Source organism: Fistularia commersonii, chromosome 6 (genome assembly GCF_037954325.1).
Source record: "Fistularia commersonii isolate RoL2024-O1a breed Wild chromosome 6, RoL_Fcom_v1.0, whole genome shotgun sequence".
Lineage (NCBI taxonomy): Eukaryota > Metazoa > Chordata > Actinopteri > Syngnathiformes > Fistulariidae > Fistularia > Fistularia commersonii.
Window position 1 is genome coordinate 2,125,051 of NC_141289.1, and position 22,472 is coordinate 2,147,522.

The 22,472-nt window shown below is 43.5% G+C and overlaps 1 protein-coding gene across 3 annotated transcripts; it reads right to left on the reverse strand.

Annotated features, from left to right (window-relative positions):
* Positions 1–28: 28 nt before the first annotated feature.
* LOC147233166 (uncharacterized) lies at positions 29–15,671 on the reverse strand. Of its 3 annotated transcripts, none has more exons than XM_086147723.1 (8): positions 15,583–15,671; positions 14,565–14,679; positions 14,349–14,469; positions 8,794–8,951; positions 7,790–7,950; positions 6,220–6,382; positions 4,695–4,825; positions 29–1,642 (listed from the first exon to the last, which is right to left on the reverse strand). In XM_086147723.1, exons 2-8 carry the CDS (start codon positions 14,611–14,613, stop codon positions 1,007–1,009), a joined length of 1,419 nt encoding a protein of 472 aa, XP_086003849.1. In that variant the 5' UTR covers positions 14,614–14,679; positions 15,583–15,671; the 3' UTR covers positions 29–1,006. The 3 variants fall into 3 exon arrangements, with proteins under 3 accessions (XP_086003849.1, XP_086003850.1, XP_086003851.1); XM_086147724.1 differs by lacking the exon at positions 15,583–15,671 and adding an exon at positions 15,335–15,396; XM_086147725.1 differs by lacking the exons at positions 14,349–14,469; positions 14,565–14,679; positions 15,583–15,671 and adding an exon at positions 9,102–9,316.
* Between the last annotated feature and the right edge of the window lie 6,801 nt (positions 15,672–22,472).

A 22,472-nucleotide genomic window follows, 5' to 3' on the forward strand; every position in this document is an offset into this window, starting at 1 on the left:
TTCAAGCCAGTAAAAACACACGTTTTTATGTTAGTAGATCTTTACTGCAAAACTGTTCTTTTATTTTTGGAATATAACAGAAGAGAATGCCTTGTTATCATTGATTTCAATGGCATTTTTCTTTTTTTGTGCACAGTGCAAAGTGAGTTTTGGTTGCAAATCCTTACCAGAGGAAATTTAATTCATGTACCCGCCGAGTCATCGAGCAAAACATGGGGATTTAACATTTCAGGAAGGGACTGATGCAGACAGCTACGATATTCATACTGTTATTAATGTAAACCGCAACCGACGCCAGAGAGCACAGCGGCTATGGTAGCGAGAAAGACAAAAATATCATATGACAAATACTGCACAAATGTACACTTTCAGAATCAGAGTAAAATAAAACACCTCTCAAAGGATGACGGGGCCAGCGGTGACCCCGAGGTCATGCCCTGTTCATGTTTACAATAATGTTTACTATCATTAATTCTGTTAAATTCATGTCCAAACGCGCTGCAGACAAGAAAGTAGGGATTTCACTACAAGAGGGAATTTAATTCTTAACAGTGCATGTTTGCAGTCCCTGAAGGCATCATCTGTGAAAGAAAATCACATGATCTCGCCGAAAACACGAGGAATCTGCCCTGACGTCATACTTCTACGACTCCCAAAAAACAGGTTTGACATATTTTGCGAAAAACTAAATGATATTTTGGCATTTACACACAGTGATATAACTTGTTTAAACTTGGATTATGCTTGCAGAACCGGACACACACACACAGACACACACGCACATGCATGCTCTCGGTGATACAGATACACAGAAAAAGTGCGTGATATTGTTGAAGCTGGGTTTTGTTTAAATATGAAAATGTAACAAAAAAAAATTAAAGAAAACCCTGCACATGGAAGACTTCAAGATAAAAATTTCCAACTTAGTGGAGTCCTTGAATCTTAGTTATCCCTTGTTTTACTGTCGTAACAGTTTTCATTCCGGAAACGCGCGGGATTATAAATGTTATCGACTTTGGTATGCTGAGCATTCCACCTCCTCTTCGACGTCGAAGGTGTCCGAGATGCCGGCGGGCCTGCGGGCGTATCCTCGCTCCTCCTTGACATCTTGCGTGGATCGCGTCGGGGAGGCGGTTAAAAAAAAGTCTGTGTGTGGCGAAGTGTGATCTGGGGTGTTTCTCAGCAGAGGCTCCATGTCTAACAAAGAGTCAAAAGGTCGCTCTTCCTCTTGGTCGCTCGCGGCGATCGCGGCCAGGGTGACGGAGAACAGGTCCACCGTGTCGCAGCCGCTGAAAACCATTTCCTGCGAGTCCTCCCTTCCGTCCCGGACGGCGAGATCCACCGCCGCCGTCCGAGCCTCCGCCGGCGCTTGCGTTTCAGCGTCCGGTTCGGAGAAACTCGCCGTGGAGCCCGTCCAGTCCACCGACTCGGTCATGTGTCCCGACATGTAGTTGCCGTTGCCGCGGGAGATCTGAGCCGGGTCGTTTCCGACGCCCTTGACCGAGTAGGTCTTCTCCTGGTGGTTGCTCAGGCCGGTGACCGGATGGTCGCGCCGCGTTTTCGCTTTGTCCGTTTCGGAGACGCGGGAGATGACGTCGGTTGTTCTCTCCATCACCATCTCTGGGCCTTGGATCACAGAGGCCTGCGTGGAGGAGGAGGAGGAGGACAAAATTCAGCGCTAGCGAGGAGGTGTGAAACGTGAAAAATAAAAATAAAAAAAAAAAAAACAGCTATTTTGGCAACGCCGATGCGGAGAAAACGATGGCGCCGATATCAGTGTCGGTGTGTGTAAAATGGAAATGCAGACGGAGACAACTTTCCGTCGGCCTTTGGACTCCACGTTGAAAACAAACACGTACGAGGATGCCGGAAATAAATGGGTTTATTACTTTATCATCAATTTCTTACCTACCGTATTTTCAGGACTATAAGTCGCGTTTTTTTTTTCCATAGTTTGGAAACTTGCTTTGATGTGTGTGTCTTTAATATAACAGCGATCGTCTCACACACACACACACACACACACCAACCAATCAAAATTCAGCGGGGGCGGGTCATGGCGGAAGTGCATTGTGAGAAATGAAGCTACCAGCGACTTCTGTACCTATGAAAATTGATCATTTCAACATAAGATAAGATAAGATAAGATAAGAACAACTTTATTAATCCCGAAGGAAATTGTTGTGCTAGAGTTACAGAAAATATAACAGTAATAAATAATAAAAAGAGAAAGGCAGAATTAGAAATAAAAATAAACTATAAACTATAAAGCGTCTCAGTGAAACTATAAAGTGTCTTGGTAAACAAGTGATAAAACTATAAGTGTCTTAGTAACAAGTAAGTTAAGGAGTGCACAATAGTATGATAAAAGGAAAATTGGAGTGTAGCTGTTATGACATGAAATATTGCACAGTTCTAAATATTGCACAGTGAAATGAAATATTGCAGTTTTTTTTAATTTTATTTTTTTTTAATTTTATTTTTTTTATTTTTTTTGCGCTAACTTATAAAATTCGCGCTAACTTATAAAAACAACTAAGAAGGGCAAAACAAAAATAGCACCGAAAAGAAAATCTGCAGGTTACAAGCCGGATGTGGTGAAATATGCAGCCGAAAACGGCGATCGAGCAGCAGAGAGAAAGTTTGAAGTTAGTGAGAAACTTGTAAGGGACCGGAGAAAAGCGCAGGTTACTCTTACTGAAATGAAGAAAAGTAAAAAAAAAGCTAATCGCGTGCTAAAAGCTAGCTAGCGGCGGCTAGAGGAACGAGTTCACAAGGTGCTGCCGGGAGAGGCTTGTCAACAGGACAGTTGCGTCTTCACACCCAGGTTGTTGCCATGGAGATGAATATAAATGACTTTATGGGAGGACCTTTCTGGTGTTACCGCTTCATGCAACGCAATCGCCTCTCGGGATCCAGAAAAGCTGGAATAATTGGAACTGCAAGTGACGATGACTCTGACGTAAGCGACGTATCGCTAGAAGATGAAGCGGCGCGTTGTCTACCTTCGGAGTTGGCGGAGTTGTTCAGAAGTGACACCGAAGAAGAAGATTTCTTTGGATTTAGTGATTCAGAGTGACACAGATTGTTTGGTTGTAGCATGTGCTAAATGCTATCGTTATTTGAATGACTCTTAGCATAATATGCTACGTTAGCATAGCCTAGCAGGCACGTTCTCAGTTCGTTGTTTATGCACCATATAGGCTACACTTATTCAGCCAATTGTTCTCTATTCTATTTTTATTTTAAATTGCCTTTCAAGATGAAATGTCCATTCTTGATGTTGGATTTTATTAGATAAATTTCCCCCCCAAAAAATGCGACTTATATGTAATTTTTCCTTCTTTATTACGCATTTTATGGCTGGTGCGACTTGTACTCCGGAGCGACGTATAGTCCGGAAAATACAGGACTGTCTCAGAAAATTAGAATATTGTGAGGCTTCTTCTTATTATTATTATTGTGAGGCTATCAGACTTTTTAATTCCGCTCCCTTCAGCTGCAGGGAATCTCAAAATCTTTGTAATTAAGACCTTAAGACACTTTATAGCCTTGACTTGTTACTTTGACACTTTATAGTTTTATTTGTATTTCTTATTCTCCCCCCTTTTTTTTTAAACTGTTTATACAATTCCCTATAATTATTTATTATTGTTATATTTTACTTGAAACTCTGGCACAACAATTTCCTTCAGGGGGATAAATAAAGTTGTTCTTATTCTTCAAGATTTTAATCTTCTGTAATGCAATTACAAAAAACAAAAATGTCATACATTCTGGATTCATTACAAATCAACTGAAATATTGCAAGCCTTTTCTTATTTTAATATTGCTGATTATGGCTTACGTCTTAAGAAAACTCAAAAATCCTATCTCCAAATATTAGAATATCATGAAAAAGTAATTTTTGTATATTAATGGCATTGCAGAAGATAAAGAACTTTATTACAATATTCTAATTTACTGAGATAGTCCTGTATATATAGATAGATATAGACTGATGGATTGATACATAGGAATATATACATACACACACACACACACACATATATATATATATATATATACATATATGTATATGTAGTCATATAGTATATGCAGATAGACTGACAGATAAATTGATTAAATTTTTTTAAAAGGTAGTCATACAAATATACACACAGACAGATTGATAATATCTTTATAATCACTATGTGTAATTTTTGTATTTTAATGGCATTTTAATGGCACAGAAGATAAAGAACTTTATCACAATATTCTAATTTTCTGAGACAGTCCTGTATATGTGTGTGTGGTGTAAAATATTTAAAATTTGAAAACCGTGGCGATCTTGTAACATGTAAATATAGCGTGTTAAGATATTTTTGTCGCTTTTTCCGCACGAGGCCAGTAAAAAGGATTTTTGGTTTGCTGCCGGCGGATCATTTAATTTATACATTGAGTTCTTTACTCGACGTCAAAATATTTTGTTGCACGCGGAAATGTAATTTTCGTTTTCTCTACAGTCGATCATATTGATCCAAAAAAAAAAAAAAAGCTAGTTTGTTTAGCATAAAGGCATAAAGGCAGAGCAAAACTGTATGCTGGGTTAATTCATTTTAAAATTTCAAAAGGGTTGTTTGGATGGAGTGAAAGAAGACAGGAGGTTAGTTAGTTTCATTTGCGCGCCGTGTGTTACAGTTTGGTTATCTCACCTCCAGCACCAGCGGAAGCTTCTCCTTCGGCGGGCAAAGGCAGCCGGCGTAGCAGAGGCACAACAACAGGCTCATCCCGATGATGATCCCGGCGATGAGGAGAGCGGCGACTGCGACTAAAATGGCGGAGACTGGGAGGAAGCAGAGGTGTTTTCTGTTTGACGTTATCGATTTCTTTACCAGCTTCACTTTAAGGACGTGGCGTTACGTTCGACGCGAAGTTTATTCTGCTGCCGGAGCCCACCTCTACAGGCTATCTCGGCTTTTTTTGCGCTCCTAGTGGACCGGAAGTTCAAGAAAATACGCTACACTTTCTACCCCCGGAGCGCAGGAACATATCCAGACGTAGCCGGATGCTAACTATGTATGCTAGCCCAGGGGTCGGCAACCCGGAACACACAAATAGCCATTTGGACCCGGTTTCCTCGCAAAAGAAAACACTGGGAGCCGAAATTACTTTTTTGACGTCTAAAATAAAGGTACCGCTGGATAAATTGCTTTTAATTACCTTTACACTTTGTATAAACAAGTGTGTTGTTGCTTCTGAAATTCACAAAGTATTGCGGAGAAAATTCAATTTTATTTATGTAATGAACTCATTTTGAGCTTTCGGAGCGTGTAGCGGAGCCTTGACCTGAATTTTAAAAATAAATCGGGAAAAAAAAAATCACTGTGTCGGTAAACGATAAAAAATAAGCATTTGCAAAATATCTTCATAAATATTTATTTTACCTAGTTTATGGGACTTCTGCTCCTGAACTTCTGCGCTCAGCATCTGCAAATCGGGACTTAACCGGCTTCCGCGAGTGTGACGTTATTTCGAGCGTCGAAAAATAACAAATGTAATTTTATTTAATATTTCAAGATCACAATAGTCTCCCAACTTAGAACTAAAAGTTAAAAAAAGGAATTAACACAAATGAAATAATGATATATGATAACATCAACAATTTGCCCAAAAATAAGTTAGCCAAATGCTAATGGTGTTCTTCACTTCAACCCGTCTGATAGTCCACGGTCATTCCTGCCTTGCAGAACATCCTCTTCTTCTTCTTCTTCCTTTTGTGGTTTGTTTTTAAAGTGCATGTCACACCGGTCCCTTCGTGGCCCCTTACCACCTGCGCCGATGCAAAACTACCGTAATTTCTGGACTATTGAGCGCGCCTCACTATAAGCCGCACCGGCTAGCCTATCGCTATCTCTGTCTTCCTCCTGCGCGCTAAAACCGTCAAAGTCGTCTTCTTCGGTGTCGGACTTGAACTTGAATTTCCCGCTCATTTCATCGGTCCGATGTGACGAGGGTAAACGTTTTAGCGGCGTGAAGCTAGTTAGCGCCCCCCCCAAAAAAAGTCCATATATTAGCAGCAGCGTTGTTTACGTGAAAAAAAGGCGCGGCTTATCGTCCGGAAATTACGGTAAAAGCTTCCTCTTTGCCGGAAGGTAGTTCCTGGAACCAAATTGGAGCTGTACAGTTCTATTCTAAGAACTCCTCTGTCCGAAAACGGGTACCAATCGGTGGGTTTACCTCTGCTGGGCTCCACAGTGCTGGTGAAAGCGCAGGTCCAGGCGGACGGATGGGTGTTTTTGTTCAGGTGTGTGATGGGCTGCACTTGCACACAGTACTTCTGGCCCCTCTCCAGATTGGAGAGAGTAAAATTCTTGGAATTGGTGGTGGTGAGCTGCGGCTGCTGCACGGATGAGGACAAAAAAAAAGAGGTTACAAATGACTCGGGTGACGCACAAAACTAAACTTTATCTAGGTATTTGTCCACGACGTAGCGTTTAAAATCAGTTTGAGCAAACGGTGTTAGTTCACCAATCCAAGGGATGACTAACACGCAGGGAATCTTATGACATTTCCCCTGAGGGTAAAATTTGCAGATGACAAAGGAAAACATGTTTCTAGAAGGTTTAGGTGGCAACTAGAGCTTTTTCAGACGATACAAACCTCACAACTTGAGACCCTAATGGTTTGGGGTGTCTCCTGTGCTTTTTGGGAGTCCTCATAGACGCAAATGTACCGTAATATTATGTTGAAGTACAGAACGTACCGGTATTACAAAAAGTGGCGGAGGTAAGCATACTACGTAATGTTCTCTGATTGGTTTATCGTTGCCAGCGATAGTGCACACCTGAAGTCAGTGCGAGGTTGGAACAACCTTGTATTCCAGCACTACATAATTAGTCATCTCACGTTGCAACCCATATTCAACCTAAGACCGACGGTAATACAACGTCCCTGTGTCAGGTGGGACTGGTCCGACTAATCAATCAAGCGGAGTCCATCTAAAACCTTTTGACAGACTTTTGAGCGCAGTGTACCACATAAAATTGCACAAGAAGAAGTCATACATTCGGCGCGCAGCTGATTTTTTGAGAACGTGTAAGGATTTTAAGTGCGCCTTATAGTGTGAAAAACACGGTAGTTTCAAGAGGCCAGTAGACAGCCAGTAGCAGGACATGTATGTTTATAGGAGCCTACATTTTGCCTCCTTGAACTCCTCTACCACAGATAATAGGGGAAGTTGGAGGTGACCAGATCTTTTGTATAAACCTACTAATGTGAATTACCAACCATTTCCAGAGGTACTTATTGATCTTCCTCTCCACTCCTTTGACACACGCCATGGGTACCTCATATGCCGTCAGCAGCCACATGAGGTTCAGAAACCATCCATGTTGGTAAACCCAAAACCAGGGAGGCGTCCATGAGGCATCATGACCGGATGCCCGTGCCACCACATGTGGCTCGTCTCAACGCGACCCCTCTGAAGGACACTGGTCCTGGAGCTCCAGGTATAGCGTCGAGGCGAGTGTGACTACATCTACCCCGGACCCCGGATCTTATTGTCCGTGACACCTTTGGCCCCCTTCCTTCCAGGCTGTGCTAAGCCACTAGAGGCTTGCTATCTCATTAGGAGTTGACACACTGAAAATGTCATGCAAGTTTAGATGAAGACCATCTAAACTTGCACGAACATCATTTGTCCCACTGAAGTTGAAGTCGTGCTCTGACGTTACTGCTCTGCTTCCATGGACACTCAGTCAAGCCCTTCCACTTTATTAAGTAAAAAAGTGCAGAAGACCTTTCTCACCTTGGAATCATTGGACTTCTTCCAAGAGACCTGGAGATTACCGTTGTAGAAGTCCAGGATGTCATTTATGCCCGAGCGCCTGTCGGGCTCCGGCATGGAGACGTTGACTTGTATGCAGTTGCCACATCCGGCCAGCGACACAACTGGAGGACCAATGGTGGCTTGACATGGGAGGAGAAGAGGATGTTTTTGTGTTAAAGAAGAAGGAAGAGAGGGCATCGCCTGTATCCTGCACCACAGCCATGGTTTTACTGTTCCGACAGCTCAATAGCCCAGGGAACAGGTTTGCATGACAGGAAATAAATTAGTACAAACTGAACTCCTCTATCTAAAGAGACTTCGGGATTGAGGGAAAGACACAAAGAAGAGATGGTGGTAGCAAAGATGAAGATGTTGGAGGTCCTCTTTTGGAGTGAGGAGAATGGAGAGGATCAGGAATGAGTTTAGCAGAGGAACAGCACATGCTAGGTGATCTGTTGTGACCCCTTATTAAGAGAAGAAGAAGTAACTGATGCTATCTAACAAGTTTAAACCAAATTCAGTGGAAACATAACTTGCTAGAAAACGCAGACAACTAAAAAGGCCTGAATCAAACTATTTGAAAAGGGTCCCAAACATCCTTAACTTAGCCAAACTAAACAGATTTAAACTTACCAACTAACCCAACCAACTGCATGACATGTACAAACACTCATTCAGCTAAGCAGATCCAAACTAAACTAAACTCAACAAGCCCAAGTTAAACCAGCTAAACTGTAACAGTTCAATACCCAAAGAATTCAAACTCAACTAACTAAACTTATTGAGTTCAAGCTGAAACGAAGTTGCCGGGTTGAACTCTTGAGGGAGGAGATGCTGAATGAGCAATATGGAACTCCAAGAACTCCAGAATCTGCCAGTCACAGGCAGCCGATCCACCAACGCTCTCAGGCGCTAAGAAACACAATTAATCAAAGAGGAGTTTCAGTGGCGGTTCGTTAGAGGAAGGAGTCTTGACCACTCACTGTCGTCCATCGGGATGAAGAGGATGCTGTTGGACATCTGCGACTTGGTCTCGTTTAGGAACGCCTGGACGGAGAAGGTGAACCTCTTGTCTCGGTCCAGCCTCAGCCTCAGAAAGGTACGTGTTGAATTGAAAGTCTTCGTCCTCTTCACCGTTTCCCTGCAAGAGGATAAAACAAGATCCGGCACATCATGCAAAGGTTCGTGAATAGCGCAGCTTTTCGTACTGATGGAACATACTTAGTAGCACTGAATCAAGCAGAGGACTCAAGCTCAACTGCCCTTACCGCTACTGTGTCCAGAAACTTACAAATGGAACTTGCTGACTGCCATCGCTTCTGCTTTTGTTTCTGGACAAGCTCCTTGTGATGGCAATGCATATTCAAAGAATCAGTGAAGGGACTAGGTGTTCCCTGGTGTTTGCTCCGCTTCTAACAGGGAGGTCTTGAGATATGGTTTCCAGGCAGGGGAACATAGAGAGGACCGATGCGAGGGGACATGGAGAACCAAGCAGTGGACCGAGGCAGGGGAGAACCCAGGAAGGAGAAAAAGGAGAACACTTAGAGAGAACCAAAATAGGAGAACTTGGAGAGAAAACAGAGAAGTCAAGCACGAGACAGAGGAAGTCCAGGCAGAAGAACATAGAGGACCAGGCAGAAGAACTAGGAGAACATAGAAAGTTGGCAGGAGGACATGGATAAAACACGGGGAGAAGAGTACTTCCAAGACCTAGGGTCTTGGGTTAGCTATTCGCCTTAGCCACCCAGGTGGTGTCACTCCTCTTCAGCCACACTTAATGACTGGTTCTCTCGACAGTTTTGGTAGTACTCTGGTGGCCTGTTGACTAGTATGTTCCCTGACGCCAACCTCCCAGAGGAGCTTTGCCGTTGTACTTGCTCTAAAGCCTCCACACCCCGACTCCACCGGGCGCACTTTGGCCTTCCAGCTTCTGCCCTCTGCTTCGGCTGCTAAGTTGGCATACCGCAGCTTCTTGCATTCAAAGGCTTCCTCGATGGCGTTCTCCCACGGCACCGTCAGCTCGATGATGTCGGCCACAACCAAAGGATGAGGTCCGATCGCAGTAAGATAAGCCTCTGGTCTAGATCTGTTTACATCTGCCTCTCTGGCTACATTCATAGGGCCAAGATCCGGGATTGAGGGGCTAGTCCTCCGCTTGTGCCTCTCCCGGACAAATGCTCATCGGGTAAGGCTGGTCCTGAAGCCAACCAAGATGTCCTTGAGCGTTGCTGGGAGTGTACACAGATGGGTCCTTTCCAAGCCACAGCTACAGATTTGGGAGGCACATCATACGTGGCTCAGATGATGAAACTCAGCTTGTTGGATTCCATGCTCCAGAGTTGTCTCCATGTGAGTTTCCTCTTTTTGACAGCCTCCCACTTCATCCAGGGGTCCACTTCCTCCTTGTTGTTAAGGCCAGAGTGATGCCTCTCACTACGCGATCTAATGAGTCCGTAAGTGACATGTCTAACCGCATTTGAATGCCTCGACCAGACCAGGGATTGGCAGTGACGGTGTTTTGTCATTGTAAAGTCCAATGCCGATGCTGAGGCATTTTGGAAGTCCAAGCCACTTCCCCGCGTAAGAACTTACTCGCCTCTCCAGTCGATTGGCACAACAGTCTGGCTAACAGCCCAAACCGGAGGCATCGGAGCTTCAGTCTTCCTGGGAGTGCAGTGTTATTAATCCACCTGAGGGGGTTCCCTGTGTCTTGCAAGAGTTGTTCCAATTGCAAGGTGTCATTGAGGTCTGGCTTATACCACCGTCTTGATGGGCTTCTCCTGGGTGGTTTGGATTGATTCACCACTTGGCTGTAAATTGTTCTTTTATGATAGAGATGCTAAGAGATTTGCTTGGCTTGAACTCCAATCTCGCCCACTGGGTGTTTCCCTGGGATTTCTGTAGCGTCCAGTGCTCTAATGGGAGAAGGACAGAAGCCACTCTTGGTTCCCTCACCTCCCATAAGATCATCTCCATTGCCATGATGAACACCAGGAGGCAAATGGTACAACAAGCCATGATACCAATTTCCTGGTGCTGCCAGGTAGTAGTGTTGTTCTCAGCTGTTACGTACAACTGGGGATCCTAAAAGTAGCTCTTGACCAGATCCGTGACACGGTTTGGTACTACCCAAAGGCATATGAGGTCTAAGAAAACCAAATTAGTACCGCCTCCTTCTTTCTGGCAGACTTAATCTGATGCCAGCTGCATTTTTCCTGAATTTTGATAAGCCTTGGATACCGGCCATCTGCGCTGACGGGTCAACAAAGTTGGTTCTCTGCAAGAGTGTAGATAACCTTTGGGCAGCAAATAAACATACAAGACATACAAGTGCTTACAGAAAACCTCTGTCCTGAGTAGGTATAAATATGTAAATGAAACTGATCAAATTGTAAAAGTTAGTATCTCTCGGCGCTCCTTGATTTATTGTCCTCTTGCATCAGTTCTAGTTTTCCTAGCAAACCTTTCTAGCAACTGTATCTCAAGACCCACAGAAACCAACGTAAGCGCTAAAAAAAAAAAAGTTATAATGTGTGAGAAGTGGTAATTAATTGTATTCATTTTCTAAGGCTTTCACTTAAAATTTAGTGACAAAGTATTTGTTCTTTTGTATTTCCTCAGTGGAAATAAATGTCTCATGCCCTTTTTTTCTCACTTCCTGTTATTAGTGTCACCACGAGGGACGGCTCGCCTTAAACCGTGATGGTTTGAAATATAGAAATTAAGTGATGAATGCTTCATTGATCCCAAAGGGGAAATATATAAGTTATAGTAAAAAAAAAAAAAAAAAGGCTAGAGTCTTCCAGCGTCATCTTTATTTTTAAACTTTTTTGAATGACTGAATCATTTGAGGGAATTATCTCTTCCTGAGCCAGCGGGCCGACGCCCTCCGCCCGTCTGCAGATGGCACCGAGGTTGATATCAAACATGCGAAACCTTCACGGAGGCTCTCCAAAATCCGAGCCGCGTGACGCTATTTGAAAGTGAAACCTCCGCCGTCTAAACCGCATCTCTCTCTCGGATCGGCTCTGAGATCGATGATACCGGCCCACCCGAATGGTGAACGAGACGCCTAATTGGACGGTTGCGAGCGAGGACGCAAAAAGCCCGAGGAGTCAAGTGTTCCGCTCCTTCAGAAAAAGCCCAGGGAGGCCACGCTGAGTCAAATCCCCGAGGGGTGGAAAGGTTATGCTTGAAATTCAGATTCAGATAGGATGATATATCGAGCGATAATATAAAACCCCCCCCCCAAGCTGGATTCTGTCGGGGTCCAGAAAAAGTAGTGACCATATTTTTATTATATTACTTATATTATATTACTGCAGGTATTGGATGATCTAATTTAATGCCGATACGCTTATTTCTAATGATGTGAATCATTTAGATCTGGAATAGATTTTGCATATTAGCAGATTTGTACGTATTTTCACGACCATAAGGCGCAGTCTCAGTTATGTGTGCTATTATTGTATTTAACTCACACATAAGGCGCACCTGATTATAAGGCGCGGGTTTTATATACAATCCACACCCACACTTCCCCCTTTAACGTTCTCATGGTGTCCTCTACTACGTCCGCCTTACAACAACAACAACACACATACAAGCATACAAGTCTGCGTATTTAAAAATAGAGCGGGAGCAAAACTGAGTTTGGTATTCACATTTTTTTTACCGGTAATCGTCATCAATCGAACCCATGGAAGTCCTCATCCTCTGTTTCTGATTTGAACAGCTGCGCTAAATCTCCAGTCAACATGCCAGGTTCACTTTCTTCACCGTCAAGAGTCGCTTTCCGTGCTGCTCCTCGGACATGATGCCGACTTTTGCGAAAGCTCGTACAACAGTGCTAGCGGACACGTTAGCCCGAGCATCTACAATCCATTCGCTGCCTTCCACTCTTAGTGAAACCGTGGTCTCCAAGAAGACTTTTGGTACCCCGTTGTGCATCTCGCTACCGTGCTGGTTCCCCTTCTTCTCCACAGTGAGACTCACGGGGAAGTCGAAGGTGAGCGGCACCTCGTCCATGTTAGCCATGTAGCTGGGTGTGTTTGTCGGCGATGTTTTCAGGGTTGTTAAAACAACAATGTTCTGCATAACGTACATACCTGTTCTTTTATATACAATCAACGCCCCATTTAAAGTTCTCATGGCGTTCTCTACTACGTCCGCCTTAAAACACACACAGGACACACTGCACTATAGGGCGCGCCGCACATTTTGAAGAAAATCTAAGACTTTTATGTGCTCCTTATAGTCGTGAAAATACGGTATATATGACCTTCTGAGAATCATATGGATTTGAATTGGTGTGTGATTATTAATGTGTATTTTTATTCATTTTTGCCTTTCAATATGATTTACTATCGTTGTTATTAATTTTGGTTTATTTTGGTCTGTCAGGACACCGGCTGTAAGCAATAGTCAAATGAAGGGTTCCTCTTGTCAACCATCACACAATTATGATCAAAATGCTGAAATAGTTATTTCGCCTAATCCAAATAAATTGCAAATAACAATGTTTTTTCCTCATCAAGTCTATTTCAAATTTTAACACCTCAAAACATTCAATTTAATGCTATTCAAAGCCTAAATTTACTAAACCTTTTAAATGACTTCTAATACTATTTAATGACGTGTAAAAGCTGTGTTAATGACCGTCGCCATACTCTTATGTACACGTCGTATTTAATCACACAAACAAAACACCGCAGAGAAACACAGGAAAAGCACCGAATGATGCTACGATCGCTGAGCCAATCAGAGCCCAGGATACAGAACACTGTGCTCTGGTTGGTTGTCACCCAAGACAATGCTGATTTTACCATCAAATTAATTAACATAATAAATATATAAAAGTACATTTATTAACGTATCGGTATTACCCGCAGTATTATGGTATATAAAATTTGGCGGATTAAAAATCTTAATTTTTTTATCCGAGCCTTGCTCTGATTATGGGTGTTATTTTAGGTTGTTGGAATTATTATTAGTTTAATTTGATTGGAGGAAAAAATATACATCTATAGGAAATGTTGGTTGGATTAAATTAATCCGGGATATAATTTTGCTATACCACAGGTTTTTGCAGATTTTTAATCCATGATACAGTGAGATGAGGTGAACTAGGATATAGCAAGGAACTACTTTATATGACCCTGAATGCAGAAAAAGGGATATTGATATTGTATGAATATTATTATCAGAAGAAAATATGAATCAGAATTGCTTAATTGCCAATTAATTTTACAACTACAAGGACTTTGCTTTGATTTTACAACATTTAACAGGAATTAAATAAAATCATTAAAAAACATTTAATGGCACCACCAAGGGGAAAAAAAAAAGTACTTTTTTGTTTTCTATTCCTGTTTTAAAAGGCCAGTGTCTCTTTCCAAACAACAAATTAGGTTGTTGGAATTTTATTGGAGGAAAATATTCATATCTATAGGGACATGTTGGGGATTCGCTCCGTGGTATCACTAAATTGCTGTATTAACTGTATACATTTATAAATATATATGGAAAGAAGAGGTACCTCCTGTAGATCAAATACTGCGTTTCTGGAGGGGTACCCGGGCCTGGATCCCACCGCAGGATGTAACGGAAATTGAGAGAATCCATGTGCACGTTGATTGGGGTGGGCAGAAAACTGAGCGCTGCGTGAGCAAAAAATTGACGGGCGTTAAAAAAAAACAAAAACAAAAACCACTACCATTTGATATAAAGGAACAAACAATATCCATTTACTCACCAGGATGGAAGAGGAGGATCACGAAAAGTGATAAAGGCACACACTGCATCCTCACATCCTCACACTGACGTCCTGTGTCCGTTTTTGAGCGCGAGTGTGTGGAATTCCCCTTTGACTGTAAAAGAAAAAAATGTAATGTCTTTCCATTTCCAGACATTTATACATATCGTGACCCACAGCTGTCTGTTGAGGTTTAAATTGTGTGGTTTTTAAATCATCCCGCCAACATGGTAATATATAATTTTCTAATAATAATAATATCTAATAATGAAAATACATTTTATTTAAGGCACCTGACTAAACAGTTAAGGACACCATATAGACATGTACATATAAACATAATGCAGATTTAAAAGAAACAAGAAAAGTGACAAAATGGGAGAAGTTAAAAATAAATATGGATAAGCATAATCTAGTATGTATTCGAGTCTAATAATGTATTTTATTTGGAAAATATTTTTTAAATTCCATTTTTTTTTTGCTAAAGAAACTACTTTACAGTGATGTTTTCCGTTGAGAAATTAGAATATTTAAAAAATTAAAACAACAATAGACAAAAACAAATAGCAATTTTAACCCGAGCCCTACTCTTGTCTAATAATTAGCCTTGACCCAATATATTATAATCATAATGTTTCATTATTGTCATAAATAAATTAAAAAAAACAGTCCTCATGTAATAATAAAGCGGAATACATGATATGAGACCAAGACATTACGTTCGTAATTTCTTCGCGGACATAATTTATCGGTAGGTAATCATGACGTACTATTTCTGACGCCTGGATATCGTGAATAATTATTTTTATTAAAGATTAAGCTTATTTCTTAATAGGGCGGAGATCCAAAACCGGGCAATAACAGCCAACTTGGACAAGGTGAGACGCAAAAAGTGCCACAAAGGGTGACAGTTGCTCAAGCTAGCGGCTAACTCAAGAACGCATTTCCGGTCAGACCGGAAGCCCCGAATTACTTTTTCTTATCCTTTTATTTTGATTAAAAAAACGAAATATCTTACCAAAGTAAACACCACCGATAGAATCAGACGTCTCTGCGCTTAGAAAGCGGGCGTTACTGTGGGCAGGAAGCTACACAATACAACTTCCGATAGACCTTTAAAATAAAAGCATTGTCGCAAGCAGGTGCTAATGTGGCTATCTATCTATCCATCTATCTATCTATCTATCTATCTATCTATCTATCTATCTATCTATCTATCTATCTATCTATCTATCTATCTATCTATCTATCTATCTATCTATCTATCTTCTCATTAATGGAGAGGAACAAATAACACGACAATAACAAGGAGAGGAACAGATAACGGAATCGCGCCAAGGATAAAAACAAACAAGATGAGACTGGAGTGACAACAAGAATAAGAAAAAAAAAAAAAAGAAATCAATATATATACAAAAAGAGGAAGAAAAAAATCTGTCCACAACGTCACATGACAGAATGTAAATTAGATACACAAAAACCTAAATATCCGCCCTATGCTGTTCCGATAAAAGTTCAACTTTTAAATTAAAAAAAAAGAAATCATATAAATGACTAAAAACATCATTTTTATCTAATTTATACATCGTGTGGCACTAAAGTTTACATAATCGATTTTTTTTTTGTTTTTTACATGACGGGTTTTATTTTGAAAGCTCAGTCAAGTGATTTCCGGTTTCGAAACGTCACACGGGAGATTCCTGTAATTCCCCACACGGCCGCTAGGGGGCGCCAAAGGACGCCTTCCCCCCCTCGCCGGAAGTACCATTGCACAACTTCTCCAGGGACCTTCTGGGTCACGCCTTTTGATTTTAACGCGAAAATAAATAGAATAAACACGAACTAGTGAAATAGAAAAAAAATGTAGGCACATAGTGCATGTGTTTGTCATATCAGTCTTGCAAATCCACGTGAGATCATTCGCAAGTGGGTGTATAACACCGCTCCGTGCAATACTTCTGATGAGACAGTGATTTTCATTTCTTGTCATGTTTAGGATGTGCGTTCGATGGGAATTTTTATTTAAAAAAAAATGAAAAACGAACGGGTTAAAGTCATCCACGTAACTGCACGTTCCTCTGTTTGTGTTGTCTTACAAGATTTTCAACTCATTCATTCGTTATATATACTATATTGTTATTTTTTTGTACATGTTTAGTTTCCTATAAAAAAATGCACGGACAATTATTTCTTTCCTATTGCTGCAAAACATAATTACATTACATTACATTACATTACATTGCATTTGGCAGACGCTTTTATCCAAAGTGACTTACAATAGAGGACATAGGGACTGCAAATACACTTGCAAATACAAGATACACAGGAAATATACAGTAAGCTTGGGTTAGTGAGTTGTTTTTTTTTTTTTTTTTTTGACAAAGACATACACAAACACATTGCATAGCATAGCAAAAAAATCAAAAATCAAAAAACAAATAAATAAATAACAGGAGTCAAAACGGGAGAGGGTGACGTCTCAGCCCAAAAAGCCGGTGATCTCATTTGCACCTTTTTTATTTATTTATTTTTTTTGTGTCGAGGCGGAATGTTCCAGAGGTTTTAAGACTGCGGCGCCAACGGGCGGGGCGTCTTTGCGGCCCGGTCGCTCGCCACCCAGTCCGAAAACCTAGCGGAGGTGGCACGGGAAGCGACTGAGAAGCCCCTATCTGCGAAAAAAAAGCCGATTTAGAGTAGCAGGACGAAAAAAAAAACAAAAAAAAAAAAAAAAAACGGGAAACTTAGGGGCCCCTGAAAAAGTTTTGAATCCGTTTTTCGAGAAAACCCTCGCTTTTTTTTTTTTTTTTCCTCGGCCTGGTTTTGTTTACCAGACCAGATGGAAGCTGCACATATGATCCGTTGCATAATGAAATGTGTTTTCGCTTAGGGGCGACGGAACGGCCGCGGCGAAAATGTCTTGGAGGGAGTTGAAGGCGCTCGGCGACAGGAAGTGGGGAGATCGCACACTGGGAGGATTTTTAAATTCAGGGATTTTGTACCGAGGACGGCTGTAAAACTGTCATTACCGTTGATTCCTACATGTGATGCTGGAAATTGTTTCAGAACTGACGCGAGGCAGGTCGTTTTGCTGCGGTTTTGGAGGTTGTGATTATTCTGCAAAGACGCCCGCGAGCTGGTCGCTTATTAATCACGGCTTGTTTATTACAAACTGCGATCTTTTTCTCCCGCGTGGGTTGGAACTGAGAGTTACAGAAAAACCCATTTGCTCTGTGATTCACCTCTGGATGTTCCCAACCGTCAAGAACTGTCAGCAATGTATGTAAGCATTACCGATCTCCATCGATATTTCCGACTTCTTACCAGCTTGTGTGAGTTATTGATTGGGCCTCATACATCCTCTGCGGTACTTGGGTTATGGTGCCACTGCTGTGTTGATTCAACCCTACAGGTCAGCTGGATTATGGGGAGCAGGGGTCAGGGACTGGAAAGAGGGTGGCAATGTAGCACAGGGGGTTTGGGACCAGAGGGATGTCAGCATTGAAGTGTAGAGGGTCCAGCACTGGGAAGATGGTGGCAACATAGCAGGGAGGTAAGGGCCTAGAAGGCCAATGGAAGTGTAACCCAAGGGGTCAGGGACTGGAAAGATGGTGGCAACATAGCAGGGAGGTAAGGGCCTAGAAGGCCAATGGAAGTGTAACCCAAGGGGTCAGGGACTGGAAAGATGGTGGCAACATAGCAGGGAGGTAAGGGCCTAGAAGGCCAATGGAAGTGTAACCCAAGGGGTCAGGGACTGGAAAGATGGTGGCAACATAGCAGGGAGGTAAGGGCCTAGAAGGCCAATGGAAGTGTAACCCAAGGGGTCAGGGACTGGAAAGATGGTGGCAATGTAGCATGGGGTGTTTAGGGTTGGAGAGATGTCAGCAATGTTGCAGAAGGGGTAGGGGACCAGACGGACAATGGCACTGTAGCCCAAAGGGTCAGGGACTGGAAAGATGGCAGCAATTTGGTATAGGCCGTTAGGGACTGGCGTGACGTCTGCAATGTAGTGTAAGAGGTTCAGTACCGGAGAGATGTCGACAATGTAGCATTGGGGGTCAGGGACTAGAAGGACAATGGCACTGTGGCAGTTGGGGTCAGATATTGGGAAGATTGTGGCAATGTAGCATGGGAGGGTCAGGGACTGGTGGGATGTCGGCTATGTAGCGCAGGAGGTTTAGGATTGGAGAGTAAGTGGGAATGTTGCAGAGGGGGTGGGGGACTAGAAGGACAATGGCACTGTAGCCCAAAGGATCAGGGACTGGAAAGATGGCAGCAATTTGGTATAGGCCGTTAGGGACTGGCGGGACATCTGCTTAGTACCGGAGAGATGTCGGCAATGTAGCATTGGGGGGTCAGGGGCTACTGGGACAATTGTACTGTAGCACATGGTGTCAAGAATTGGAAAGATGGTGGCAATGTAGCATAGGGGGGTCAGGAACTGGCAGGACGCTAGCAATGTTGCGTAGGAGGTCTAGGACTGGAAATATGAAGGCAACTTAGCTCAGAGTGGTCAAGGACTGGAGAGACATCGGGAATGTACTGCAGGGCGATTCAGGGACTGGGAGGACGTCAACAATGCAACACTTAGGGTCAGGAACTGAAAGGAGGTTTGTAACCTAGCATGGGGGGGGCAGGGACAGGAAAGATGGTGGTGACATAGCACACAAGGGATGGGGGACTAGAAGGATGATGGCACTGTAGCACCAGGGGTAACATCAGGGGACTGGAGAGATCTTGGAAATGTAGCAAAGGGGGGTCAGAGACTGGCGGGATATTGGCAATGTAGCGTATGAGGTTTGGGACTGAAGAGATATCGACAATGTAGCACAGGGGGGGTCAAGGACTGGAGAGACACCTACAAGGTAGTGCAGGGGGATACAGAGACTGGGAGAACATTGACAACGCATCACTTGGGTTCAGGAACTGGAAGGGTGTTTTCTGACATAGCATGTAGGGGGGGCATGTAGTCCAGGGGGTCAGGGACTGGGAGGAGATTGGCAATGTACCCCAGATGGAGTCAGGGACTGGAGAGACTGTGACAGTGTAGGGGAGGGGGTCGAGGACTTGAAAGACTAAGGCAACTTAGCACACAGGGTGGTCAGGAACTGGAGAAACGTCGGCAACGTGGCACAAGGAGTTGAGGACTGGGAGAACGTTGACAACACAGCACTTGGGGGGGCAGGGGCAAGAAAGATGCCGTCATCACAGTTCAGGGGGGTCAGGGACTGGAAGGACTGTGGCAACGTAGTGCAGGGAGGTCAGGCAAGAGATCGGGGAGGGCATTCAGGATCATCCAGGATCTTCTGGGTTCCTCCAGGACCGTCCTGTGTAAGATGAACGCATTGTAGAGGGTCATGGACTTGAAGATAGTCAGGATCTTCTCGCATAAACTGGTCATGGTAGTCAGGTAGGTGATGTGTGGAGGCAGTCAGGATCCTGTTAAGGAACAAGGGAGACAAACACAGGGTATGTGCTGACCACAATCTGGCTCTGAGCACTTGGAAGCAGGGAGGTTAAACACAACGGGACAGTTGACAAGAGATGGGGAACAGGTGTGCAGCAGTGCACCTGTGACAACTATCAGACCAGCAAGAGGAGAAAACAAGTAAGAGGAGAACAAGGCAAGGAATACAGGAACCTGGGCTGTGACAGGCACCCCCTTGCAGAGCATACCCCTCTTCCTGGATCTCTGACCTCCAACACACCGGCATTCACAAAATCGGGTCTCTCCTTTTGGGCAGATGATGCGCTCCTGTCAGCTTCATCAGGAATGAGATGCTGCTGCAAGTGGAGGAGTTGAAGTATCTTGGGGTCTTGTTAACATACGTGGGAGAGGGGAGCAGTGTCAGCAGGGACAAGACCCGGACTGTCATAGTGAAGAGGGTTTTAAGGTCTCACAGATCTTGTCACGGTGACAAGCGGTCAGACTCTATTTCCTCCGGAGTGTCCCTAAGAGATGAGATGTGATGAGCTTGGAGTAGAGGAGCCAGATGAGATCTGCTTGGGAACCCTCCTGGACACCTCCTTGTTGAGATGTTCCCACCAGGGGACACCCAGGACACGCCGGAGGAACTTGGAACACCTGGTAACACCTCAGGATTCCCCCCCTGAAAGACCTGGAGGAAGTGGCTGTGGAGGGGCAAGACTGGTACTCACTTACCACGGATAAGCTAGATGGATGGATTGCAGACGTCACGAAAGTGAAATTCCATCAAAACAGAGGTGAAGAGTGACAGCTCCTCCTTCTGACAAGGGCTGGAGGTAGGGGGCGGGTGGGGTTTGGCCAAAATCAGAGGTACTTGTTCCCAATTATAATAAAAACAGGTTGTCAAGAGTACACCCTGCTGTTGTTGACAGTAATGGAATTCTCTCTCTCGCTCTCTCTCACAACATCTGCTTTTCATTCTGATGTAGTCCATCCTCATATTTCTTTGATGCGATTATTGCGCTGAGAGATCAGCTAGCCTGTCAATATGTAAATACCGGCGCTGTGATCAACATCTTTCTTTTTTTCCTTTTTTTCTTATATAATAAATGAAAACCAGAGGGACGGGGAAAAGAAGGGAGGGATGAGTAGACATGTTTTCACCGCAGCGCCTCCTTGTTTACTACCACAACTCGTCGGGGAAACCGACGGGCGGGGGTTGCGTTTGTGTTGTGTCTGCTACGGCGCATTTGCGGTGGATCCCTCGATGACTGCGGGATGCATTCGGTAAGACGAGTGGGATATAAAGTGCATGCACATGTGCGCAGGGAAAACCCGATTGAAGGGTTCTAGGATGATAGTGTCCTGGCAAGCATACAAGCATACAACTCTGTGCCAAAGAGTTGTATGCTCGCCGCAGCGCCCGACACCATGGCGGTGGGTCTCGTCAAGGATGACCACGAGGAAGGCATTCGGAGGACGTCCTTGTCCTGAACACTAGCAAGAACAAAAGGGTCGTTCATAACTGTAGATCCAGGAAGATGGAGTATGCTCTTCCCTTCGGCCATGGGGAGCAGGGAGATGACATAAAACTCATCCACATCACATCTGAGATCTCTGAACACATCCAACGTGGTGAAGAAGGGCCCGACGACAGGTCTCTTCTTCAGAGAGAAGAACTCGTGAACTTCTCCTCTGCCTTGGTGCAGCACTGTGGAGCTACATGGCAACTTGGCCCAGGTTGTGAGGACATCTCAGAGGCTTGTAGGAAGTCCTCACAGATCTAGATTGACTACGTGCTGACCAGGTCCAGAAGAAGGCCGGGTGTATCACCGCTGATCCCTGACTTTCACCATGCTGCCATTGTCAATGCCTTGTTGTACCTATCTTGGTACCTATCTAGGTACAACTGTACCTATCTTGGTACCTATCTAGGTACAACTGTACCTATCTTGGTACCTATCTAGGTACAACTGTACCTATCTTGGTACCTATCTAGGTACAACTATACCTATCTTGGTACCTATCTAGGTACAACTGTACCTATCTAGGTACCTATCTATCTAAATAGTAGTGCTCTATTACATAATGGCCTTCTCCTTCACCTGCTGGTTCCGTTCCATCACCCAAGCGCACCACGTTGGTCTGCTCGGAAATAATTGTAATTGAATAATTGAATAATTGTGCTGACCAGGTCCAGAAGAAGGCCGGGTGTATCACCGCTGATCCCTGACTTTCACCATGCTGCCATTGTCAATGCCTTGTTGTACCTATCTTGGTACCTATCTAGGTACAACTGTACCTATCTTGGTACCTATCTAGGTACAACTGTACCTATCTTGGTACCTATGTAGGTACAACTGTACCTATCTTGGTACCTATGTAGGTACAACTGTACCTATCTTGGTACCTATCTAGGTACAACTGTACCTATCTAGGTACCTATCTATCTAAATAGTAATGCTCTATTACATAATGGCCTT